At 42.2% G+C, this 27,616-nt stretch overlaps 1 protein-coding gene across 5 annotated transcripts in view; it reads left to right on the forward strand.

Annotated features, from left to right (window-relative positions):
• The window catches only part of cadm2b (cell adhesion molecule 2b), a 143,217-nt gene that overhangs the window by 106,394 nt on the left and 9,207 nt on the right, over positions 1 to 27,616 (forward strand). For all 5 annotated transcript variants that reach the window (XM_034604594.1, XM_034604593.1, XM_034604589.1 and 2 more), the window contains 4 exons: positions 7,866 to 8,015; positions 19,123 to 19,275; positions 20,004 to 20,141; positions 27,385 to 27,543. In XM_034604594.1, the coding sequence (XP_034460485.1) occupies positions 7,866 to 8,015; positions 19,123 to 19,275; positions 20,004 to 20,141; positions 27,385 to 27,543 (600 nt within the window). The remainder of the gene's footprint in view (positions 1 to 7,865; positions 8,016 to 19,122; positions 19,276 to 20,003; positions 20,142 to 27,384; positions 27,544 to 27,616) is intronic.

Genomic DNA, 27,616 nt, shown 5'->3' on the forward strand with positions numbered 1-27,616 from the left:
GGGATTTCAGAGGTGATCTTAAAGGATGGTGGTGCTTTGGCAGTCCGAGCCGGTCTGGCAGGACATTTGACAGTCTAGGTGTCCTGGCAGTGAAATCCAGTCATATTTCATCTGGAGCGCAGACTTTACCAACTGCCAGGAGCCCTGCCTGTGGTGGGAAAGCTGCAGAGCGACTCATCAGGGGCCAAGAGGTCAGAGACAGAGCTGAGGGCGAGGCCTCGACAAGCCATAAAAGTTATCAATAAAATCTTGACATCGGTTTAAAGAATAAATCGGTTTCCGAAACGGCTTCAATATGACTCATTCACCCGGCCCTGGTCAACAGCCTCGGTGGTTATATGAAGATATAGAAGCAGGTATGAAACTTTGCATTAGAGGCAATTTAACTGGGGCAGGGTCGCCTGATTAGATACATACACCCCCCTTGACCAATCACGAGTCGGTGTCAACTGTAGCATTAAAATAACTTATTAAAACTAAGCTTACAGGGAAGAATTAACAGTTGAACATACATCAGTGTGATAAGAACTACTTAAAATGGCAGAAAACTTATTAGAGAAAAATGTATTCAACATGTACTTTGACTTTTGGTCCATGTCCCATCTACCAACATGGATGAGGCAGGTTTTATGACCTACACAGCAGCCTGCCAGCAGGGGGCAATTGAGATGTTTTGGCTTCACTTATAGGGAGCTGTCATGTTTTCTTGTTTATATACAGCTCTTAAGGTTGACATGCAGGTGTAAAGGGTTATATATGGTCCATATATTTATCACTAGCTGTGAAACGATTTCCTCCAGAGTCATTCAGATAAAGACCAGTGAGTGTAAACGTCTTTAGTTTGGAAGGAAGGTAAAATCAAGGTCAGGTTTCTTCAGGCTACGTCGTGCAATGTGTAACACAACCATTAGCACCACGAGTTATTTACAACAGAGGAAGCAGTCGGTGTTGTAACCTTTGCAAACCCCGGAGAATATAGTAGGTAAAACGCCGAGTGCACCGGCGGACGTGTCAAACATGATCAAACGTCTATAAGTTCTGGTGGAGAAAGTGACTGAGCGGAGAGATGACAGTTTATTTCCAGCAGAAAAAAGGAAACAGGAGTCCAACAGGATGTTAAGAGCCGTTCGTGCTCAAGTTCTACTTTTACTAAAACTTCCCCGCGCGTCGGAACGCAGAGCTGTCAGCGTCCGTCCCACATGGGAGACAGCAAGATCTGTTATTGCTTGTTCTCTCCACCGAGGACCGCACGCCACGAGAGGCCTCAACTTTTAATTAAATGGAATATTTATACACTGTTCAACTTCCTGTTCCCTCAAACACGCTGGCAAATAGGCCACACCGTTTAGAGCCGGCCATTTAATTACAAATTTGACAAGTCACAGCATTTGTCGTGGTTAATTATCATTATTTTCTCGGGAGTATATTGTCTGTTTTAAATACCTCGTGGGTATTAATGCAAGGCGTTTGATTTTCTTTTCCCTACTTTTAGTTTTCAAAAACAAGTTTTACTTTTAATGAATCTATTATCTTTTTAGCCATGGAAATAATATCATATTTGATTTACTGACTTTTTTAAGATTCAAGGTACAATTAAATTTTCCTCCAAAAGATGAAAACATATTTTTGTGTCTGTAAACAACCGAATTATAATTTCTTTGTGCTTTTAAATTACAATTCATGGTGGCTCGGTGATGAAAATATCACATTTTACAAACACAAGGAGTGAGAAGAAAAGATGAAATAATGAGAAAATGCAACAACAAAAAAACATTACATACAGGTTGGATTCGGTCATTATACTTGTGTTAATTATGTTTATTGTCTATAAATGTACAATATGAACTCACACACCCGAACTGCCCCACAAAACCTTAAATGTAGAGCAACCATACATCACTTTATTGTTTGAAATAGATTGTCTGGCTACTTAGGAAATATCTTGATGTATTTGCTCGAAAAATTAAACAAGAATCAAGCCTTTTGTATCTTTTAGTGGCATAATTCAAATGACCCTCTTGATTTCAACAGTCTCAACAATGTATCCTTGATTAAAAGAGACAAATAATTGTGAGTGTAATTCATTAGATTAATAAACGAGTTACAGGCACAGGCTTCAGTTTGCAATATCGGGAAATTCACGCCTTGGCTTCATCCTTCAGTTCAGATACGTGGGATTTGTAATTTTTTTTAATGAAGCTGCCACCGCTAATTCTCAGCACCTCCAACATCCCTCTTGGCAAAGAAGCTCCTGTAAGACCAAGCACCAGCAGGTGAATTCATCTCACATGAAAGTTGATAATCGTCATTATTCCCTAATGAACGGAGGCGTCGGTTATTTCTTCAACTGTTTCCTGAGTTATTTGTTTTCTTTTTATCCTGCCTGCAGTTTACAGTTTATGCTGCAGTGGTGTGCTCCACTGCTCTCCAGCCATTCATCATGGCACTGCTTTCCATTATTTGGTGCAGTCAGCTGAAACTGAGAAAGGCTTTTTTTTTGGGGGGGGGGTACGGCTCATTCTTCCTCCAGCAACTCTCTGTTCTCCTCGACAGAGACGTACGTCGCATTTTCTCATGATCACCTCATGATCAGCGGTCATTAGATGAGTCGGTGAAATCACATAATGCGACGCGGCTCTCTAATGATCCATCAGACCTGGTTTCCTGGCGCGCTGTGGTATCGTATCAAAACGGAGGCAAAAACATTTTCCACGTCATCAATAATGCTAAAGCACCACATTGCTGCTATCTCCCTTTTAAGTAGAGGCATAAAGATTCTCATTTTCCCTCATGTTCACGTTTTTTCTTCTAGATACCCACCCACGCTGCAAGACTCTCAAAATCAATAACCCTGAATATCATATTCTACGGCATCTAATATCGCCCGACTCGGATTCACCGGGGCGCTGCCTGAGATGCATTCTGATAGCAGCGTGAGGCGAGGCGGGTTGGGATGAGATGAAACAGTTTATCAGTAATGCACACTCAGCAGCCGGCGATTCTGAACATCTGCATTCATGTTTAAACTCCACCCACCTGTTGCACGAGACGTCATCCCCCCACCTGCTAAGAACGCACAGAGACGGGGAGCGGCCATGTTGTAGCAAAAAACGTCTTTCTGGCTCATTTCAGCAGTGCAGGTAAATATTTGATTCATGAGGCGAGTGTGTCACTTGATTCCGTATGAAAGTTAATGTCAGAGCGGGGGGGAGATGTGTCAGCAGCATTCTGTGTGAAGCACAGCAAACAACTTGACTAATCTGGTGTGTGCTGACATTGTGACTGATGATCTGGGTGCTGGTGGCCCAACCTGAATGTGCAAACCATAATCTCCCGGCTCAGGGGGATGTTGCTGGTAGAAAATAAAAAAAAACACAGCAGCTCTGAGATCCATGTGACGGTCGTAAAAAAATATGGTGAAATCACGGCTGAGGGACCAATTACAGCTTGAAGAGTTGGGAGCGTCAGCAGGTGGAGGTTTGGAATATATATTTTTTTAAATCAAATAAAAAAAGCTGGGATTTGAGTTCTAATGCAATATTTCAACTCAAGGTTAATTTCAAGTTTTTAGTCTGAACCTCGTTTTCTGCAGGATTGGAAAGAAAGAGAGAGAGACAGAAACATCAGGGTGACTTATCTCATATTGATTTTTTTTTCTTTTACTATATCACTTCATGATATTCATGGGATAAAGGAATAAAATCGCCAGAGTGGAGAAATAAAAAGAAAATGTTAGTGGTATTCATGTTTTTAGACGGCGCCAGTTATACTTTCATCACGATTTCTCAGGTTGTTTAATCCTCAACTCACCTCTTCACTGGCAGGTTGTTCGCTGTCTACTGTGAATATGTGGTCAACATGGTGGCCTCGACTGAAAAATAAGTAGCTCGCTCTGATTCAAGTGTTATTTTCTCAGTAAGTTTGGTTTTATTTTCATCATTTGATGCTACAAAATTGGGGAATTATCATGATTGACAGCTGGGATGGACTAGCGATTGGCGGGAGCTCCACACCACAGCTCCACTCCACCACCGCTACTGACCAGAGGCTATAGCTTTAAATGATGTCAACAGCTCAAGATGGCCGCACCCATATCACGTGATGTTCAGGTTTCATTTGGAGGAAGTGGAGACCAATTAATGTTTAGAAAAAACATCATTAAAAAGCTTGGATTTGATTTGAGCTCAATTTTTACTTCACCTCAATGATTATTTCATGTTTTTTCGTCTTGACCTCCACTGAGATCCTGAGGGAGACAGAAATATCAGTGGGACTTATCACATATTGATTTTTTTCTTTTTCTTTCACCATATCACTTCATGATATTCATGGAATAAAGGAGTGGTCGGAGTGGAGGAAAAAAAGAAAAATGCTAATGGTTTTCATGTTTTTTAGAGAGTGGCCAGTTATACTTTCATCAAGATTTCTCAGGTCGCTCAATCCTCAACTCACCTCTTCGCCGTCATGGCAGCCAGGTTGTCAGCTGTCTACTGTAAATACTGTGGTCACCATTGCTTGGGGCCTTGTCTGAAAAATAAGTAGCTCGCCTCGGGATTCAGTAAAATGCATCTAAGTGCTGCAAAAAGGGTCCAGCAGGGGCCCGGTATTGAAATCCTCCAGCCTGTGGAGCTGATATACTTTGTGTTTAAGGGATGGTTTGTCCTGGCATATTGCAAAAGTGCAGTTTTATTCCTCATTTCATCACTGCACTCCACTGAGTCGTCTTGGATCATCTGTGGAGCAGACAACCTTCACACCTCTTATTACTTCTCTCAGAACTGTTTGTTCCCTTTCACCGGGTTTTTGCTTTTATGGGAAAATACAGACATGGCGAAACATAATCTTCTCTAACTTGCCTTCACCTACAGAAGCTTTTATTGTAGCCGTCTTATCCAGAGCAGTGTTGTGTTGTGGTTGAAGGACGGGCCAATTGTTAAAGACCCTGCACACCCACATACGTTTTTAATTATTCAAACCTATTTATATGCTCAGGTTTAAGATTTATAAACCCCTGTATGTTATGATGTTGTTTTGTGATGTGTCCTGTTTCACTCAATTAGTGTTAAAACTAATTTAACCACATTTTTGACACATGTAATACTGATGACAGGATCAGACAGTGAGGCAGCTAAATGATATTCAGCCATCATTCATTTTATTATTTGCATTTTCGTCCTTGACAGCCTGAACAGGCCTGAAGTTATAGATGTCTTTTAAAAAAGGTCTAATGAGAAAAGAATAAAACTAAGTTGTGGCTATACGATGGATGTGCAGGACCTTTAACCCATAAGCACCATAGACTGTTTATAAAGACATTTTGACCTCTAAAAAGTGAAGCCATTACAGCTTGATTGCCCCCTAGTGGATGGCTGCAGTATAGGTCATAAACCCCACCTCCTCCATGTTGTCAGATGGGACAAAGCATGTGTCAAATAAAGTTTTTTCCAAATATAGTTTCTGCCACTTTATTGTAGTTTTTATTTCACTCACGTATGCTCAAGTTTTAATTTCTCAGTAATTTTGGTTTGGATTTGGTTTTTCTATGCACTAAAAGAAAGGGGTTGAACTTTGTGATTGACTGACTCACAATTGGTGGAACGCGTATTTCAGCCGGACCTTGATGCTGCGGCGCCACTTCACGAGACTCTGGCTCAAAATAACGTTACAAGCAAAAGATGGAAGCACCGTCACGTGGAGAGATGTCATCCATCTTTATTTACAGCCTGTGATTGTTAGTGAAAGGTTCTACCATGTGTATCATGTCGAACCATGTTGTCTGGTTGTGACCATGGTAATTGTCAAGGTTCTATTGCAGTATTACCGTGTTCGCTACAAGACATGAACCCTTCATTACCCTCTTTCCAGGTTTTAAAGTGCCACCACGTGTTTTTCTACAAAATGTGCCACACGTTAAATCACGTAGTGGAATACCCCTCCTGTCACACACACCAGAACATATGCTTCTTTAAAGCGAGGCCGGTGCACAGGGTCACGCAGTGTAGCGGTGTCCTTGGAGTGGTTTGTGGTTCAGTAACTTTCTCGAATATTGTTTGGCATTGTACTGTAAAAGTAAAGCCAGCTGCCCCCCCCCCCCCCCCAATCACCATCTTAAAGAAAAAAGACAGTGTGTATTTGGCACTGGGGATTACGTCTCCTCGGAAAGGACTGCACTTGCTCCACTCTACACTGCTACAGAATGTCAAGCCAGTGGAATTTCATGAATGCATTAGGTGAAGCCCAGTTAGCTGCAGTGCGCCCAGACCTGCACTCGCACTTCTGTGAAAACAACACCCACGACATGGCCCTACTTCTGATTAAGTGCACAGCCTTTATTGGCCTCGCAGGTATAATTAAAGCAAATGTCAGCCACAGGTTGTTTTTTGTTTTTTTCGCCAAAGCAATCCTACACTCCCCCAACCGCAAGAGAGTTATATTCATTACTGTTTGGATTTTACATTCGTCCCATAGCATTTCTGTGAATAGTGAGGAGTATACACTGGAGAGACGGTGGGCTGGATGAAAGTTGAAAACTTGCAGATACTGACAATAACACCTCCACATGGTTTCCCCACACACAATGCATCCACTTCCCTTTTTAATGTAATGACATATGGGTTTCTGCTGACACCCGGGCCAACTCCATCTGAATTGTTGTAATGATGATATGATGAAATGGTGGCATATTTATTATTATGGTGTGGCGTGATTGGATGCAATGAGCAGGTAAGTAATGTGCACCGTTTGAATCCGCCTCCCATTACTATTTATAGTCGGCCTCACCTTCACCTCTGGCTGACAATGGTCTCCATCAGGACAATCGAGGTCAAGGAAGGTGCACAGACCTTTAACTGTCCCGGCCTCCTCTTCTCCCCCATGTGAGCCGGACTAATGAGGCAGGCAGCTGCTCCCTTAGCTGAAATATCCCCGTGGTGAACTGTACCTGGGAGAGGCAGCGACAATGTCACCTTCGAATTCAGGCACATTACAAGTCAAAACCAAAGCAGACGTGTGAAATCAAGAGAAAATATGTTCAAAGATTAGCTTGAGGAGAGCGAATCGTTCAGAGGCAAATAAAAGCCCATTCAGCTTGAAGCGTGAACTCCAGCACAGAGTTCTCCAAGGGGCCGGTGTGGTCAGGCTCATATTAGCCTAAAAACATTGTTTCCTCACACAATCCCCTGCAAAGGAGTGTTGGTTTTCTAGACATCTGTTCCTGAAGCTTGGCAGAGTTCAACAAAATACGGGCAGGATAGAAAAGCTTCGGCGGTGTAATTAGGAGACTTTGCTGAGACGACAAGTACAAATGTGGAATAAGAAGGTAAAATCCAGCAAGGCCGGGTGATTAGGCCTCATTTGGATGTCTTCTGCACACTGTGACGAGCGGCTGTTTTGGGGCAAGGCAGTCGCTCGGATCGAAGGCCCACAGTGTCTCGGATTATGTGTCAATTTACCACCCAGCTGCAGCTCTAGACTCTACAGCAGAACACGACTACCTCTAATTAGGCCATGCTACCAATTAGGGCCCTGCAATAAGGCAGGGAGGAAGGCACTCTGGGAGAGTAAAACCCACCATTGTTTCCACCGTAAAAAAAAAGACCCACGGTTTTCTGGCTACAACAGATGTCGACGGCTGGAGTCCATGTCAGCCGGGCTCCCATTGAGCTATCTTTGGTTTACTGTGATGTAATGAAGACATTAATGTAATTGGGCGATGATGATGACAGAACATTAACTCTGAGAGGTGTCAAGTCTGAATGGTGCACTAATGTGACTCGATGAGAAGACGGCAGCAACCGGTCCGGAGCAGGCGACGCCTTATTCATGCCGCAGCCGTGACCTCAAACTGTGTCTCACTCTCCCCACAGGTAGCCAAGGTCAGTTCCCCATAACTCAGAATGTGACGGTGGTGGAGGGGGCCGCAGCCAACATGACCTGTCGTGTGGATTACAATGATAACACTTCCCTCCAGTGGTCAAACCCTGCACAACAGACCCTGTTCTTCGGGGACAAGAAAGGTGAGTGATATTCCCGGGGATAATGGCCGTAATGATAAAGTGATGAGATGTGATAAAGATGTCTGAGCCAGATTACATTACTACGGGAGTCCTCTTCATTAAATCTTCATATTCTTAATGCACAAAACTGTCCCTGCCCGCCCGCCTGCGAGAGCACAGCTTCACCGAGTGCAGGGAAAAGACGAGGAAACGAGGGAAGTGCATCTCTCCCCCTTATTGTCGAAGCAGAGTTTTTAATGAATTTGTGTCTCCGCCGTCGTCCCACGGCACAGACGAGGCAGAGAGAGGCTGTTTTTGAATTGAACTTCTGTAATCACGCAACACTGACAGTGCTGTTTACAACACAGCAACGCCTGTGGATTGTGAGATGATTTGGGTTAATTAGCATTTCGGCTGCCCTACATTTATGTGGCTGTTTGCGTGTCACTCTGAAGAGGAGGCGCACTGTTGCAACCTCGTGAAACAAGGCCCGAGCCTGGATGAATTATAATGTGCTCTCGCCAGCCAAATCCAATTTAAAGGTGACAAAGTCTGGAGTTGATAAATTGGAATTGGGGTGAAAGGGGGTGTAGCAGTGGACCGGTCGTGTAAGGGTTGGGCGGGGGAGGGCGTTCATCTTTCAGTGTTTCTCACAGCATATTACCCATTTCATTTATGCTGTAGCTGCTAATACAATATCATTGGTTCAGTGATTGAAGATGAACTTTCCCTTTGAATAACAATTGATGGAGAGAGAGAGAGAGGGAGAGAGAGAGGGAGGGAGGGAGGGAGACGCCAGAGTGAACCAGCAGAGGGAGAGGCTCAGCCTGGTTTGAAGAAATACCTTATCCCTCACAAGTGATTGGATTTAGCAATGAGGTCTAAGGTGTTTTATGAGATGAAATTACTTCCAAATACAATTAAACAAAAGTTACCTGAATCTTAAACAGATACTCTGGTGTGAGTGTAGCCCCGACGATTTAAACTCACGCAAAAGCCATTGAGCCAAAGCTTTTTTTTATACATTTTGCTGTATTCTCTGGTGTATAAGAGATGTAGTCTTTTAATATTTTACTTTGCAGAACCAATTCTGAAAGTCACCGTATTCTATCAGATGGAAAAAAAAAAAAACCTCACCTTCACTTCTTTGTACTCGTTGAAAAGATAGTAACACATGATGAATCACTTTAAATCTTTGCTTTTTCATTCATTTCATTCGGATTAAATGAAGCCAGTCAATTGCGTTTTCACATTTGTCATCCGCTGTGAATTTAAAGCTCGTATCTACCTGTAAATCGACGGTGTCAGCGGGTAAGGAGAGCCGGGGCGAGCACAATATGCATGAGCCGCCGTGCCCTTCTCCAGCAGCCATTTATATTGCATGACAGAATCCTTTTCCCGAGCAATGCGGATGACAAAATGAATGTAGTCCACTCGGCAGAGGTTGCCAGGGCTAAGTGTGGGAACACTTCCTCTCCATCTCCTCTTAAACAGCCAAATGAAAAGCTTCATTGGCACGACTAATTCGATGCCTGCGAGGCCATCAGGAGAAACGGGAGGCGTGGAGCAACACGAGCTCCATGCGAGGAAGAGGGTGGGACACCTGGGAAGAAACCTCCGCTGTGCCAAATCACCAGTTAATTGCTTGGCAGAGGGCTGCAACTGTCCTTCTTCTCCGGGTTTTGTGGTGCCTTCTTGTAGGGGCCAATGAAAAATGTTAGATTCAACCTTAGGCTTTCTTTCAGTCCGACTGCAGGCTGGCCGAGCGGGAGGCAGGCTGTTCTCTCCCTCTGATGAACAGCTGGTCGGAGACTGTCACCGAGTCCGTTCATTCCAAGCAGCCTTTTATTTTTTTGTGTTTTCTGCTTCTCGGTGTTGAGATTTTTGTTTTGTCTGTAGATAAAATCTGTCCGGTTGCTTCTCGTGCACGTCCATTCCCTCTCTCTGCCTCACGAGAATCCCCCTGGGTGACCATAACAGCGAAGGCCATATGTTTGCATCTGATGCACATGCAAGTTTCCCCCGCTCTTTCTTCACAAAGGTAGTCTGTCATTGTGCCCGTGTGAGCCCAAGGAAATTCAGATTTTACAGCGTGTTTGTGTGATTTTCCCGATGCTCGACACACACGAGTAATGATGATAAAAATACATCTGCCGGTCCCGTCTTAAATTAGACGAAACACTCTGTAAGGCACTTTTGGAAATCTACTCCCGCTCTTTTCCTCAAGCTCTGTATTAAAGATAAGGGCATTTGTCTGGATGTGTTTGGAGTTTGATATAAAGTAGTGAGGCAGGAAAAAGGATATTAAAATGACCTTTTAAATCCTTTTGAGCAGCGACGGTGGAGTAAAGAGAAACATCTTTAAGAAAACACACACACACACACAAAAGCCGAATTTCTGTTTTATATCAATTGAGTTTGACAGCTGCCGGGTAAAGTAAGACTAAATCTGATCTTTGCTCCAACTATAATTTGTTCCATTTTAATTCAGGTCTGGCAAATGAGTATATGAGGGGGGGAAAACCCCAAAGAGTCGCTATTACATCCAAGGAGAAAAGGGATTTCTGTGTCTTTCCAGAATTTCAAAGACACTGAAGACCATTAATCTACTTTAACAAAGCAGCAAGAAAAGCAAAGCGTGTGTAAAGTGTATCTTTTGCATCAAACACGACTCTTACACAAGTGCCAGAAATGGAATTCCTGACAGAATAATCATTAAAATAAATTAGGTTGTTAGTCAGTGCATCCCAACGCTGTCACCTCTAAAGTAGCAGTTTGTTGAAGTTTAGTTTTCACACATGAGCGTCTGGACCTTCATGTCTAAGCTTTATGTCTTTGTAACATTGTCGACATTTGGTCTGATTAGTTTTGGTTTCATAATGTAGGGAGCGCACCAAAGACTTTTATAACAGACGTATGTTCTTTCTTCATTTTACGCACGTGGGCTACGTCTACGTCTTTGTAGATGTGCGTCTGTCGGACATCAACGTTTTGTCAATTTCTGCTGCTGTATTCACAAACTTTGAATAAAGTAGTAGTCTTTACGTTTGAACGGAGAGAATGACTGAACTATTTTACTTGATTTTGTTGCCACTGTAATATCATTACGATGACAAGGCCAAAACACTTGATGACTAAAGTTATGTCCCTAACATCTGGTGGTGGTCGCTAACACCTGCTACTGGTAGTTGGTAACTTAAATTGTGAAGAGGACCTTCAAACGTACAAGGGATATTCACCACAATATGTTATCTCTACCAGCAAAATGAATCTCATCGTCGTTTGAACATTATATTGTCTGAGACGAAGTCTAAAAGCAATCCTGTGAGACGCGTCTGCTTCTTTTCCTTCTCCTGTTGTCTCAACTTCTGCAATTTGTCAGAAAATTCAAACTATCAAAAATACAAAATGTTGTTCCACTGCAAACAAACCAATAATCTTTAAAAGACTATGATTAAAAGAAACAGACACTTTGCACACCTGACGATTGACCCCAGTATCCTCCATAAGAGAATTTGCATCGCTGTGCTTGACTTGAACTCAAAACCCATAAACATGGGTCATTTGAATCATTTGCAACAACAGTTACCATGAATGACGAGCCTACTCCAATCAACCGGCAGCAGAATATGGATAACAACTGTGCATTATTATTCTCTAAACCTACAGAACATGACCCTGGCAGTGCGTCCTGCTGTCGCTGATGTCATTTCTCATCAAAGGCGTGGAGGGAGGATAAGAGATGTGGATGCAGGTGCAAGTCAGCAGGTCACGGCTCAGCAGCTCAATGTATCATAGGTGATAGTGTAAACAATAAAAAAGGGCCCCTGTCTCATCCTCTCCCATTACATGCTCAGTCAAACCTCGTGCAGCTCCAGGAGAGTGTTAACCTTGCAGGATTCCCAAAGCCGATCCATATGGGTTGGACTGTCTCTGCACATTTGTCTACAGCGGAGTACAGCCCTCCTCTTATATCATGCCAGCTGGCTCCCTGGCATGCTCCTCCTCATCCATTATGTATATCCGGGTCTTGGTTGATTGTTGCCACCTCCGAGGCTTCAGTCTACCTGTGCACTATACAGCCACAGACCTGGGACAACGGAGATAGATTGCATTAATAGCCAACACATCATTCATACATTAGGCCAATTAATGGGGACGTGTTGAGGAGGGGGGGGGGAGCAGCTCTGTGGTGGGCGTCCCCGATGAAGAAATCAATTTGGACCATATGTCTTTTGTAGAATTATCCCTTTTATAAGTTGCCGGTTGTTATGAATTATTATTATTAGGGAGCGGGACAATTCGAGGACAGAGCCGTCTATTGCTGTCTTTATTATGATTTACTTCACTTTCTGGTTTCTGTGGGAAAAGGATAAAAACCAACGTAGGGATGCTGCAGAGAATGGTAATGACATTTTAGGAGGCGCGCGGGATGGAAGCAGAATCTTTTGTCAGATACGGTGAATATGAATAATGCAATTAATGGGAAGTTACAGCAGGTAGCATGTCAAAGGCAGATAACAAATAGTTCATTTGATCTGCAGCTTGTGCTTGTAGGGGGGGGGGGGGGGCGCATATAGTATATACACGCACGCTGTGCCAAATTATACTTCCCTTTTCCTCGTCTCAATTTCATCTCTCAGAAGTTTGCGGTTCATCATTCATGACATTTAATTGGGGCATTCAGCCCGGATCATAAAGGTCACAAAGCGAAATTGATCTTAAGTGGCTTGTAGTAATCAAAATGCTGTTATGTGCTAAACGAATGCTCTAATGTGAGCATTAAAACATTCATTAGCTTCAGAGAATGAAGGATAATTACAAAGGATGCAATTACTGGAGTGAGCACAGTTGAAGCGCATTAAAAACATCCAGTCTGGTAAACACACAACATTTGACGGTGGTTCTGTTGAGCATAGTGGACGCCTGCTCCAGCTCAGTCTCTGATGTGTGTGAGTGGATCTGTCCTCCGTTTGAAATGGACTTCATTTATATTATTATTATTATTATTGTTGCTGTTATTTGGATACATATTTACATACAAGTTAGAAAATATAATGACAAAATAGAGCGTATAGGAGTAGCCGATAAATAAATTCTCATATTTCGGTAAATACTTAATAAAATCAGACAAATAAAGTCGTAATAATACAAGAACAAAATTGTAATATCAATAAATAAAGTCCTAATTTGACAAGAATGAAGTTGTTATAGTATATGATGAGGAATTGTTCCCTTCTACTTTACTATAGGTCTCACACATAGTGGAATACTTGAGAGTTTGGCTCATCAACATCACATTATCATAAGTGTCAGGACTTTGAAAAGAACGTGCAAGAAATGTCACATTCCACAGCAACAACCACATATACTTGGAGGAAATTGCCTCATTAGTGGAGGACGGAATACTTGGTCATGGTCGACTGTATCGTTGTTTACATCTGTGTTCTATTCAAAGTGGTTTTGTATTGTCTCGAGAAACAATAAAAAAATAAATAAGATTCCTGCTTATTCCCTGAAAAAGTCTCATAATATGGTTTTGTTTAATAAGCTATAAGATGATTTTATTCTCTTTATAAAACTTTTTTCATGTCATATTACAACTTTATTCTTGTAATATGACATCATATATATATAGAGAGAGAGTGACTGCTCTGTGACAGAATGTAGAAAGGGTCTCATGGCCACAGCTAATGTCTTTCTTCAGGGACTAATGGAGTTTTAAGTGTACTGGTTACCTTCAGCTTCACTGCAATGTGAATCTGCCATTAAGGCACAATACACTCAGATATGATCACTAATGGGAAGAGCTGCTCTTGTGCGATACTAAGCTCTGGGCCGCACTGCGCTCTCATGTATAATGTACATACATTAGCTCTTTAGAATTATGAAGAATGTGTTGCATTAAAATTCCTTTAAAAAGTTTTGACATCCTCTTGAAAAATGTGCAGATCCTTTGTGCAGGGCGCTACATCACTGTTATGTGTTGTACTGTGATATATCCTCACAAACCCTGAAGTGGGTAACAATGCATTTTAAACCTATAGATTCATGGAACCCCCCCCCCCCCCCCCCCCCACTGGCACTTGTTTTAATAAAAAATTAAATTTAGAGAATGTGAAAGAAAAAGGACTCAAAGGAAGGAGGAGAAATCCCACAGTGTACAATCAGGATTATGTCAGTGGGCTGAAAAATGGATGGACAAAAATATATTCACTCTCATTATTTACCACTTGAAAAGAGGACATAGCGCGGCTGCTGGGAGAATTCCTTCTTCTATCCTTTCCTCCTTCAAGCGCTGAAAATGAGTCCAATTTGAGGAGCATCTGCTCTGTGGGATCTCTGAGAGTGCGGGCAGTAACAATGGCCCTCTGGAACGAGGCCCTTTCCTTCTCTTAATTGCAGCCACATGTGTGGTGGGAAAGAGCCCCCTGCCTGCACCACTAGCCCTGGAACCCGTCCAGAATCGCCCACACAGCCACTGAGCGAGCACAGCCAGCAGCAAACACACTCTAATTGCAAAGAGTGGAGCCCCTGGCTGGAGAGTGTGGGGGTGCGCCAGGGCCCTGTGTTCTCGCTGAAGGACAGCTAGTGCTTTCACATTCCAGGACTGGTTCAAAGTGGTTACAGGCCATACAGAAAAATGGCCAAATGGCGACACTCTGTATCGCGGACGTAACGCGGTTTGGCCGAACCCAACAGCCATCGGCCTGTTTCCAAGACTAATGGATAGATGTGAAATCTCCTTTTCTATCTGGATTGTCAGGAGATACTTGCATCAGAAGTATCGGGTAACATCTGCCTGCTGCTCGATGGAGTGAGAAGGTGACTGCCATGTGATAAGGGCACTTCCAGTTCCCCCTGCTTCCAGTTTCATCTGGACAGAGGAGCTGGAGCCACCGAGCAGTCGGAACAATGCACCACATTGCAGTAAATCTTCTTAACAGCTGTTTTACATGTTAAAACAGGATCTCCGACATCTAACATTCAAATAACTTCTCAGGAAAATGGACCGAGGTTGTTAAAACTGAATCTGATCAACGTCAGCCTTCTCGGGAGACCTCAAATAACTCTTTCACTGACATGGTCGGTCGAGCGACGGACTATCAGGGGAAACAAGGCTAACATTACTTTGCATCAAAGGGCCATAGCAACAGTATCCCTTGCCCTGAGGGGGGAGCCGGGGTGTCAGTTTTACTGATTTGAGACAGCCTTGGTAAGGCCTCCATCACAGGAGATGTACTGCGCATTAAGCTGCCATGCTGCAAGGCTGGAGCACGCACAAGGTCAGGGCGCAGATTTATGCCTCCTCCTAAGCAGCATGAACCGCACAGGACCTATCTAGGGTTTGGGGGAAATGAACCTTTTCATCACATTGATTTCCTAAAGCACCTGGGGAAAAAAAGCTTTGTCAGCCGCTGGCATTTGGGTCTGATTGTGACGGATCTGCCCACATTCTGGGCCCCTGGCGTGAATTGGATCCTGGTGCTATGGTTTCCCCGGCCATATTCTGTTAGAGTAATAGATAACACTTGTCTTTGGGTTATTCAAACCTTTGTACATCTCGTTCTATCAATATGTCATTGACCCGCATGCTTTCCAGCGCCACTGGCTGTCCAGGCCAAAAATGCATCATTCAAGTCCATCTTTTGTTTAACTGTAAGTTGTTTCTCGGCCCTATACTTCAAACTATTCCAATCTGTATTCAAGCCACTGAGTTTTATGGCACTGGGATATTTTTTCAGTAGATAAAATGAGGTGCAGCCTATTGGGTACTTTAAATGTCACTTGAAATTATTAGTGCTCCGTGGTGTATATGGCCACTGTTTGGTAATTAAAGTGATCCTCTACATCTATAGAGTATCAGACAGTGCTAAAGGCTTTTTTAACGGTGGTAATTCCTGTGAACAGTTGCTGTCTTCAGCTTTATTTCATGCTAGTTTCAATAGAATTTATTTGCTTTAAGCTTCAACAAAGAAATAAGAGAAACTTCTGCAGCATAATCCACTTGTCCAAGGTCCATCGAAAAATATTGAATGCTGCTATCTCCCGCATTCAGAGCCAGAGTCTGCACAGTAGCGGCCAAGGGATCATGGGCCAATGCCGATACAAGCAAACTTATCAGAAACATGAACAAACATCAGTGTGATATAAACTAGTTAAAATGACAGAAACCATCTTTGAGAGAAAGTTATTTGAAGTGTACTTTGACTGTTTTGTTTTAGACCAGGTTCCATCTGCTAACATGGAGGAGGACAGGTTTATGGCCTGTATTTCGGGGCAGCCACCAGGGGGCGATTAAGGTGCTTTAGATTCTCTATTGAGGAGCTATCATGTCGTCCATCTTTATGTAAAGTTTATGTCCATCAGTCATATTTTTGTTGATATGTGATTATAAAAGGAAACACTGGAGGGAAATTTGAGTTAAATTTTTTATGGTCATTTTTCTTCTCAAAAATCAACATTAAAATCAACTACCTTATTTTATGCTCACAGCTTTCTGGTGGAATATCCCTTTAACCGAAAGATATCAGTTTTCCTTCAGCAGATCCTTTTTTAGTAAACAGTCATATCGTTTATCAGAATCTCAGAGATGCTTGTGCATCGAGGAATGGGGGGGGGGGGTAAGAAGAAGAAAAGTCGGTCTCTTCCTCCTCGTCTTTTCTCAGCCCCGTAGCAGAGATAGAGGGATATGGGGGAAGTACAGTATGTCATCTTGTCCAAAGCTTTGATCCTCTCAGCCGGCGCTTTCATATCTTTTGAGTTCCTGTACAATGTTTGCTTAGACCCCCATCACCTCCCCAATGCATCCATCCACCAAAGCGTTCGCTCGTCTCTGCCTGAGCCTCTGGGCATTTTGCGGCTCTGTAGTGAGGATGCTTAACTACAAAGAACATCAGGCAGCTTTGTTTCAGGATGTGCTTCGCTACAGTACGACGACCAAATGTTTGTATTAAGCCCCATAGCAGATAATAAGCTGGAACTCCGAAGGCACAGCTTGTTATTAAATTTTAATTCTGGCTTTGACGATTGAATTTATTTACGCTCGACTTTATTCTTGGATAACAAAGAGTCTATAAAAAGAAACTTCTCAGGGCCATCAATATCTTTATAGCCGATCTTTATCTTAATTTTTTTCCCTTTTTAGCACGTGTGTGATTATACGATAACGATCGTCAAATGTTATGGTGTAATTGTAGCTGAAGAACGGCGTTGTTGGTAATGACCTCCGTCTGTGTAAATCTAATAACCATTTCAGCCAATCTAATTTAATTGTGTATCACATGGCTGCCGTGCGCGTTTATCACCGAAATCAAATGGGAACACGGCCGGTGATTAATGATTTTCATAGAGTTGTCTTCTTTATTTGCGGAGGACGCCACTTTGCATTGACCACGTTAATTAAATCCTAACGTGCACCCACTCCTGCCGCATTTTGCCAGATTTGCTTTGGTTGTACAATCCAATATAGTTCAAATTAGCTGAGATGAAAGAGTGTCCGGGGAGAGGGAGCCGGCCAGGCCTAAAGGGACGGAGGATTAGGAATGTGTAATTCACTCGATGAAGACTCTCCCTCCCTGCCCTCCGTGGTCGCTCCGCTGGTGGGAGCAGGTGATTCTGAATTTCAAATTGTATGGGAGATGACAGGTGCAGGATGACCTTTCTCAGCCGGGGCTACATGGTTTCCCCGGGTTAATGAGGGAGTAGTCACATCTGAATGAGCAGCGGTGAAGGCGTCCGGTATTATAGGGAAACAAAAGGTTTTGTTTCAAGCTGTGTGTGTTTCAGAAATCTCACGGTGATGGTAAACGTGTTGCTGACCTTCGTAGTGGTTGTTGATTTCTACTGTGTGTACTGTTGCTGTAGCAGCTATTTAATTAACGTTAACAGTGTTGTCTATTTGGTTGAAATTGTTTTCCCAACTTTTTTGATGCATGTAAAGATACAACAAATAAATGAAATAATCAAAAAATAAAATAATCAAACTGAGGTTCAGTGCAGTAAAGTGTGTTCCATGGTTATGCAATAGTTTGTAAATATTACATTTCCAAAAGGGTCACAATACACTTTGCTTCAAATAACAATTGTGACAAGAGGAATTTTTAAAACAGTAACACAATATGATTCATTTGATATACACTCTGTATTGTATTAATGCTCATCCCTTGTCAGTATGTAATAACCTTATCTTTTTCACTGTAACTGTGGGATATGAGGTTTTCTGTATGGGATGCGGAAGCTTGAGCCTTTCTGCAGCGGCCGTGGGGTCAGTTCTGTCCGTCCATCACTCATAACTTCGTCGAACTATGACTGAACATGCGAAGCTTCAAAGGTGCCACTCGAGGAAAAATCTTTCAAAACCACGTGTGTTATTTTTGCAGAAATTTAGGGAGTTTCAATGTGCATTTCCCAACAATAAATCTGTTTTCGCAGACAAATTCTAAAGGATTAAAGTTGCTGGACTGGAACAACAAATTTATGGCGATAGATAGGGTGGGGGGGGCTCACCTGGGCACTTGGGCCCTCCTGGCACGGCCGCAGGTTCGAATCCGACCTGGCCCTTTGCTGCGTGTCTGCCTCGCTCTCTCTCCCTATTTCACGCTCCCTTGTCCTATCCTAAATGTTGAAATGTCCAAAAAAATATATAAAAAAATCGTATCTCTGCATGTCCACGCCAAGGTTTTAGTATCAGTGTTCAGGGTGAGAAATGTCAGAGGCAGAACCATTTGCTAAGAGTGTTTAAGTGAATGTAAATCAATGCCTGGGATGTGGAATGTACCCTAAATAAATATTGTAATCTAGGACTATAAGCTCTTTGTGCTGCTACGCTTCAGTGCGTCCCCGCTGATACCTTCTGTATTCTCACTGACTGTGAATAAGACTGTCAGCCTGGAATGCAAATCTCACGCGAATGTTTCAAACCATTGGCCACGGTATGTGTTTCCTGCATTTGACAAACAATTTGAAATAACTGAAAGCGTATTCGACCTTGTTGCGGTAAAGGTCATCTGAATTTCACATGGCACCGGCTGAATCTGCCCCCGTTAATGAATTCCTTGTCTCCTTTTTTTTGTTTGTTTGTCTGTCTGTTTGTTTCCTGTGCTCTCTGTGATTCCCCCCGGTGCAGCTCTGAGAGACCACAGAATCGAGCTGGTGCGAGCCACGTCGCAGGAGCTCACCATCAGAATCGGTGACGTCAGCCTGTCAGATGAGGGCCAGTACACCTGCTCGCTCTTCACCATGCCTGTCAAGACCACCAAGGCCTTTCTCACTGTTCTGGGTGAGCACGTCCGTTTTGGCCCAGTCTCCACAGGCCAATTACTCGTGGCTAATTCCTCACGTTCTTGACAGCGTGAATACCTGCACCTTTTTTTTTTTTTAAATGATAGCCCATTGCTTTCCTTCGCCTTGTTACTTTGCGGGAAAATAACATTTCTGCTTTACATTTTACCCTTTTCTACAAGAATAAAGGTTGACAGTCGAGCCTGCAAGATAGTAGTGTTACCACATTTTTATTTTCTGCCAAGCAGGACAACCACAAATACTCAAATAGTGAGAATATGTTCACACCTTTGTCAGACAGGTGTGCTGAAGGATAGTCAACACTCGTTTTTTACATTTCTTTGTCAAGAATCTCGAAGGCTGACAGGAAGATAGCAGAGTTATTTATTTTTATCTTTATTTAATAAACATCCTTTTTTATTCTTATTTATTGTCAGCCATCGTTTTTCTTTCAATAGAATTCATTTTTGGATTTTTTTTTTTTTTTTCTTTGTCCCACCTTTGAAAAATAAGTTTGTGAAAAAGCCTTCAGCAAATATTCAATTTGCTCTTGTCACCAAGATAAGAAGGCATGGATATCAGAAAGTGAATTCTGTCATTCAGTAAATCATTCTGAGTTGTCAGAGGTATACAGGATATTATAACTCACTGGGCTGTTTTCTCATCTCTTTATATACATGTGTATGTTCAGTATGTTGCTTATGATTATAGTTCCCTGCACCACAGGAGTACCGGGACGACCGGAGATCACAGGATTCACCAAGCCGGCCATGGAGGACGACGTGATCACCCTGACGTGCACCACATCCGGCAGCAAACCAGCTGCCAACATCCGGTGGTTCAGAAACGACAAGGAGGTCCAAGGTAAGCGTGTGCTGTGGATTGACCAGGGAATCGTCTCCTCTTGACACTCGCCCCCTGTTGGAGACCTCATTACTGTCAAGTCATTCCTTTGTGCTCATTTTCATGCCTTGCTCCACCGGCTGTGCTCAAACGGCGCCATGATTCACGTGGCTCGCAGCCGGCCCGTGCTACTGCTGTTGTTGTGTGGAGTTTCCAAGTTCTCCTTGTGTCTCCGTGGGTTTTCTCCCACAGTCCAGAGACCTGCAGCTTCGGTTAATTGGAAACTCTGTATTGCCCATAGGTGTGAATGGTTGTTTGTCTCGGGATGTCAGCCCTGTGATACTCCATCTCTCGCTCAGTGTTAGCTGGGATTGGCTCCAGCCCCCCAGGGACCCTGGATGGACGGATGGACGGATGGATGGATGGATGGATGGAAGTCTTGGTCTTGTTCTTGTTTGTTAAATCTAATCTAATCTTTGTTTATAAAACCCCCAAAAACCCAATGTTGAATTTAAAATGAAATCAAACACAGAACAGTATCATATTATAACCTCCATCAAGGAAGTTATGTTATTGCCTGTTTGTTTGCTAGTTTGCAGGATTATGCAAAAACTACTCAACCAATTTCCATAACATTTTGCGGAGGGTTGAGGATGGACCCAATAAACATCCACACATTCCCCACTTTCCTTAACATTGTGAGATTCTGTGTTTTACAACAGTTTCATTGATTTCTCAGATCATATTTCATGTATCTTGATTAAAACAAATCATCAGAAATGTTTATGGGACTGATCTTTATGCAATTTGGTGCAGATCCAAATAAAAGCCATTCTAGTTAAGATAATTGAACTAGCTAATGTTTGAAACGATTAACTGATAAAAACATTTGTTGATTATTATTCTTTTAATCGAGCAATAAACTCATGAACTGACTAATCATTAAATGGCAAGTTTGTCACGTTGGAGAATTCATATGTTGGTGAAAGGTCATTTGAAGAATAAGAATAATAAAAATTGCATTCTTGCACTTTGAGTAAATGCTTTGTGCGTCGCATTAGGTTCAAAAGACCACAGGTGATCATTTATCTTATGGTTAGAAATTCTCCGCAGCCCTCGACACAGTTTGCATGTGATGAATCGATGTCGTCGGGCTTCCCATCCACTCTCGACAGCCATGTAACCATCAATCCCTCGGTAGCTCCGACTGAGTGCTTTATTTTTTTTACGCAGAGCGGCGATTAGATTAGTCACACGAGTCAAAGACGATACAAGAACGCACGGGAAAGGCAAACTCAGGGAGGCCACGTAGTTTCACCCAGACGGTAAAAAAATACCCCAACAGGAAAAAAGGAATTAGGCAGCAGGTGCAGTTTAGCTTTCTGTACTTTCACTTTCTTATATACCTCTTCCCCAAACTGCCTGAAGTTCTTTTTATAGCTTTTATCTCCATCTTATTTCCAGTTTAAAAAAAAAAAAAACACAGATAAGACAAAAAACATAAAAAAATGAGAATGGAATGTTTTTTCTCAATGTGATGGCTGAGGTAAGCTGTGTGCAGCTCTTTAATGTAATGGAGCCTGCTGCGGAGACTGGCTGTGACAGTTGCTCTTTATTGAAGATTTGCACCAGAGAGCTTTTTCTTGGTGGTTCTGTCTGTGTCGGCCCAACATGGCATGATGATTGATGGGAGAGGGGCCGGGATATGAAGTTTTCTTGTTGAAATGACATGCACGTAGATTCCTGAAAGGCCAGTGGAGAGATGGCACGCGGCATCTCAACCAGACACGCCGTCCATCTCGAGAGGCGCTGAAATGATCCATTTCTCTGCCTTGAAATAAACCCTTTCAAACTTCAAAACTTTATTCTTAACATTTTGGAACATGTCCATTTAAGGTAAAGGCCAAAATGTAATCCCACAAAGTTTAAGTGACGACAAAACAGATCCGGGAGAGTTTGGGGTCCTTAGATTCAAACTGATCCCCCTTCAAGAAACACATGATAAACCACATCATTCAAATCTTCCATTTATTTAATCAATAGAATAAATGTTTCTTTAAATATACGCAAATCATAGTAAAGTAGTAAAGATAGAGTACAAACGTCTCCAACGGAACCTGTAAAATTATGCTTTTGGCAGAAAGCTAGCATCCTCGATGTCGTGGCAATTTCTTACATACAAGATCAAGAAGAATTAAAGGGGGTTCTCACAAAATAGTTATTGCTTTAAAGTAACGTTACAAGCTGGTTCCAGGGGCCCCCTCTCAGCTCGGGGGCCCACCCTGTTGCAACGGCCATGCACATACTTCCATTCACATCCAACTCCCATCTTCTGTAGATATCAATAATAATACCTCCATCCCACCGTCAGGTCAGCAGGAATCACAGGACGAAAAACAAAAGCACGGTTCCCTACAATTATATTTTACGTGTGAGGCTGCATTGACATGTGATGTGTGAATTACCCGTCTACCCCACGTCTGCCCTTAACTGCCGCCTCGTATACAGATGTTCTTTCATTAGTTTTACTCGTGCGCGGCGGGTTTTTATTAAGCCGCTTGGGCAAACAGCCCCGATGTGATGCATCTCCGAGTCAAAGAGAGAAGAAGAACAAAGGCGAGACTGGAAGGCTCGACTTTAAAAACTTCATTTCCATGTCAAAGTGTCAAACAGGAGGAATGTCAATCAGTGCTGCAGATCCAAGTCTTTTTGTAGGCGCCGCTTTAAAGCGCTGTGCAGCGGGAATGTGCTGGGAGCAGCATGTTTTGCCATGGGTTCTTGTGCGGTGGATCATTGCCGCCAGTGTCTGCTGTCAGTCAAATCTATCCCCACCGGGGGACCAGTCTACAAAGCGCCGCGACGACAGCAGGTGCGATAGCAAAAACATGTCATATTTATTTTATGCTCTGATGATTTGTTTTTCAACAATTTGTATTAGAAGCACACGGCATTACAAACCTCAAAATGCAACTGTCATCCGGTGTCAAGCAATTTGTTTGCAGAGTATAGAGCCATACAAATTACTTGTGTCACTGAATGACAGCCAGGCTTCAAAATTGTAATCTATTGAGGAACAAAATCCACCCACTCTCCCTTTCTCTGCAAACACAAAACGGCCTATATATTTATAAGAGCCCGAGCTGTGGGGAAAAGAAGAGTCACAGGTAGAATTTCAAGAAAAGAAGATCTTTATTCACCCAAAATGAAGAATATGACACTTTTGCAAAATGTTCAACGAAGACACAGGGCCATAAAAAAGTCAACTTAGCAGAACTAGAGTCAGGCAAACTTAGAACCATGTGACAGTAACTGAGCCGAGCAACGTTTTAGGCATCTGAGGCCAAAGTGCGTCACAGTGTCCCATTTTAATGTGGCCGACAAATGTGTCCATCACCTGCGTCCCTGTGTAAAAAGTCCAAGTACACATTGAATACACTTTTGTGTTTCATTTTTCCAGTGAGTTTGCTTTTGATTAGATATTTGATGCTATAAAAACCGAGTGAAACATCATTATTGATAGCTAAGACACTCACCATTGGTTAAAAGCATGTTTTTGTGGGACGTCGTTACCGAGGCTCCTCGCCACGATCACCACGGCACAGACTCTGTCTCTAAATTACATTAGAAGAGCAGGATGGCAGCACTGTATTCTATTGTATTTCTTTTTATTACAATGGGGGGAAGTGGAGATCTGTTGCATTTAGGTGCGGCTGTGGCTGTAAAGTGCTTTGAGTCGTCAAGACTAGAAAAGTTTGAGATTATTACAGCCCATTCACATCTGTAGATTTTTCCAGGTGTTTATTTTTCTATTTTATTCATTTATTTGGTTTATACCATATTTCTCACTTCACATATTCCTCATCAGCACCATAAACCAAGTATCCCGGCTCCCATTCATACACATGTTGCATTAAATACATGTTTTAAATCGACATCAAGAATGAGAGATGTGCTGTTGCTCATATTTAAGCACAATTAAACTTTTCTTTTACGAGTCAAACATCTGTTCACCTGTTAACAACTCCCTGTATTATTTTCCTTTTCTATTTGTGTCTTATATATTTCGAGAGAATGTCTGAGACTCGAGACACATTACAAGAACATTCCAGCATATGTTGTCGACCTTTTAATAGTTTTCTCACATTTATGCCTTAATTGGTGTGTTTTTGTTGTTGCTATTTTTAAACACTTTTCCACATTAAATTCAACTTTAGCGCAAACTAATCTATTTACCTCTTTATACTTTAGATTAAAGTAATAAAAGTAATCAAACAATTAAAATTTAAGGAACCAGAAGCCGTGGGGGAGAGGTTTATAGAGGACTTATGGGTGTGAGATAAAACTTGTCTGTGGCTTCTGCTTGGTTTTTTACAATCCTACAAATCAAGACAATCAAAATTAAACCCTAAACTTTATATCGCGAAATGAATTTAAAATCCAAATAAAAGGTTTATTTGCAAAACAAATGTGTGCAAACATATTTAGACCTTTTGAAATTTTGACATTCAATTAATTAATAGTACAAACTTTTCCACACTGGGCATTGATCTAGTATTTTTCATACTTTTACCTGAGATTGAAAGTGACAACAACAGTTAGACGATTACACCAATGTGTGAAAACATGTGACGGTCTAATCTCTTCTAACTGAAAATATAATTGTGTGATAAAACTTTGAATTCACGATCAATAGTTTTATGGAGCCAGAATAATTATTTATAAGCTTCTCATTTAGTAGTTGAAGCTGAACAGTGGAATAATAATAAAGTCCCAAGGGAATAATACGCTTTTTACACAGCTGATACAAGTTTATTAAAAATATTATTTTACAAATGTGATCAAAGCATAATGGATATCAATCAACATCATAAACAGTGACAATGAGTGGGTTAAAACAGCCTGTTACCATAAATATATATAAGTGCAGATATATAGTGTGTTAACTGTGTACTATTACAACCCAAGACCACATTGTTTTAGATTAGAAAATAAATTAGGATTGTCATGTTCCTCTTTACTCTGTTTTGAAAACCAAAATTGAAATAAAATGTTTAAGTTTGATCAGTAAGGATATCAAGTACCAATGTGTTATTAATAAAAACTGTTAAATGAGGCATGGTAGTGCGAGTTCACACTTTTAACAGCAAATTAAATGAGAAATAAGAACATCATCATTTTTTTACATATTTGAAAAAGCCTCTGATTCCTTCATATAATAAACAAAGGCTTCACTGAACTTGACTGGGACAGGTGTGGCTCATGAGGTCGTCCAGTAAGCAGAAGGTCGGCGGTTTGATCCCAGTCTCCCCCAAGTGTCCTCTGGAAAGATACTGAGCCATAAACCGTACTGTAAAGATCTATGGATGATCACCAGGAGGAGAAAAACACCATATAAAGACAGATATAATTCAACTACACCTGCACCAACTCTAGTATTGTCACACCTGCATGTAGATCTTTTTAAAAAAGACATAAAATCCTGCCACCGAGGCTTCAACTTGTTCAAACACTGAGGAGGAGATTCCAGGAGCCGACCAACCGTCATCAGATCTGCTCACTTCTTAGGGATCTGGTTTTTAAAGCTGCTGCACCTGGGCGCATTCCCATTCCGGTGAGAGCTGCCGCTGCGTGCTCTGTGGCGATGCTCGCAGCCGCCTTTAAAGACTCGCAGCTTCCCTGTGGTATCTCTAATGCTGCGGGCAACTTGACGAATGAGAGGAAAAGCTGGAGAGATTTGGTTTTGACGCCACAGAGTCAATTCCTACCCCCTCATGTACTGCAGGGCAAAAAACGCAAAGCCTCTGACTTCCCCTGTTTGCTCGGAAGATATGTGATGTTTGATTTCTTCATTTTTTCACATTCTCATATGAGAGGAATTAGTCAATAACAGTGAGGTGTCCTGGAGGTTGCTGTGTGTGTGTGTGTGACTGTGTGTGTGTGCGTCATGCATTCAAACACCACTGACTGTTATAAAATAAGCCAGAACAGAATAACAGTGCACCATTTCAAACTTTGCTAAAAAAAGTGAAAAACACAATTTAACGTAATTTACATAATCATATTTTCAAACTCTACAATAAAATTCCTGAATGACTAATTGAGTGATGTAATTGTAATTCACAGGGAAAGAGAAGTAATGTTGAAGCTTCAATGAAAACTTCGTCCTCCCGTTTTCTAAGCTCTTGAGGCAAAGTTTGGTTATTTTCAGAGACGAACATTAAACAAACCCTTACACGTACTTTACAATATAAGTCGTTATTTATTCTTCACACCCAGATTGAAAATGAATTAATGTAGTTGCAGTAGCTGTTATAGTAAAAATCCTAATGGTATAATCCTCTTGACGTGACAAAATCACAGAGAATCAGTAGAGTGGAACAAATGGAACAGATCAGCCCAAAATGATGATGATGATGATGATGATGATGATGATAATAATGATGATGATGATGACGTGGGTGATCTATGTTTCATTGAAAGGGGCTTTTAGTGTTTAATAGACCAAGTGATTAAGTGAGTAAATACATGTACATTTACAGTATTGATTGATTGAGTCAGGGTTGCACTAGATCGTAAGAAAGTACGGGGAGAGGAAGAGGGGTAGAGTTGTTTGTCCTCTTTGCCTCCGGGGGGGGGGGGCAGCGAGCAGCCTTGTGCAGATGTTTCCATAGAAATGTGACGCCAGCACACAAAGTGCTGACAGGAGAGCAGCAGTCAAACCACAAAGAAATGCTCCCAATTAAAAAGAGGCGTCTCCATGAGGACGAAATGACAGGGCAGGGGAAAGAAAAGCAAGGTGTGACTACAACTATGGAAATCCACCCCATGCTGCCGTGTGTGTGTGTGTGTGTGTGTGTGTGTGTGTGTGTGTGTGTGTGTGTGTGTGTGTGTGTGTGTGTGTGTTGACTGGGATGTTTGAGAGATGGTCCTGGAGGAGCAAACACACCCGACCAACCGAGTCAACACTCGCACACTCCGCTCACCATTCACTCCACTTTGACTTGGCTTTCAAAGGCCAAGGATTCTAATCCTCAAAGGAGATGCAGAGAAAAACAACAACAACAACAACAACAACAACACTGCAGCTTTCTGTGTCAGAAAAGCAAAATTTTTCTCACTTTCCAGTTAACATTCGTGCACATTTCAATTTTTCTCCGCTTCTTTTTAGAAAACTTTATTTCTCCATATGAAGAACTCGCACAAAACTGTTACTCCAGTTATATTCTAAGGAATTTGCCTCCCTTGTTTATTTTTCTGCCTGCAGGGACCAAGGAGCTGAATGCCACAGGTAAATCTTTCACCGTCAGGAGCAGCCTCCAGTTCCAGGTGGACAAGCGGGACGACGGCGTCGCCTACACCTGCAGCGTGGAGCACGTGTCCCTGTCCAACCCCTACATGACAACCGAGGTTCTGGAGGTCCACTGTGAGTGCCGTCACACACAGACACACACACTCCCCACAAAGCTGGATTAGGTGCCAGATTAGTATTGAGAAGA

Source organism: Hippoglossus hippoglossus, chromosome 13 (assembly GCF_009819705.1).
Source record: "Hippoglossus hippoglossus isolate fHipHip1 chromosome 13, fHipHip1.pri, whole genome shotgun sequence".
NCBI classification, from domain to species: domain Eukaryota; kingdom Metazoa; phylum Chordata; class Actinopteri; order Pleuronectiformes; family Pleuronectidae; genus Hippoglossus; species Hippoglossus hippoglossus.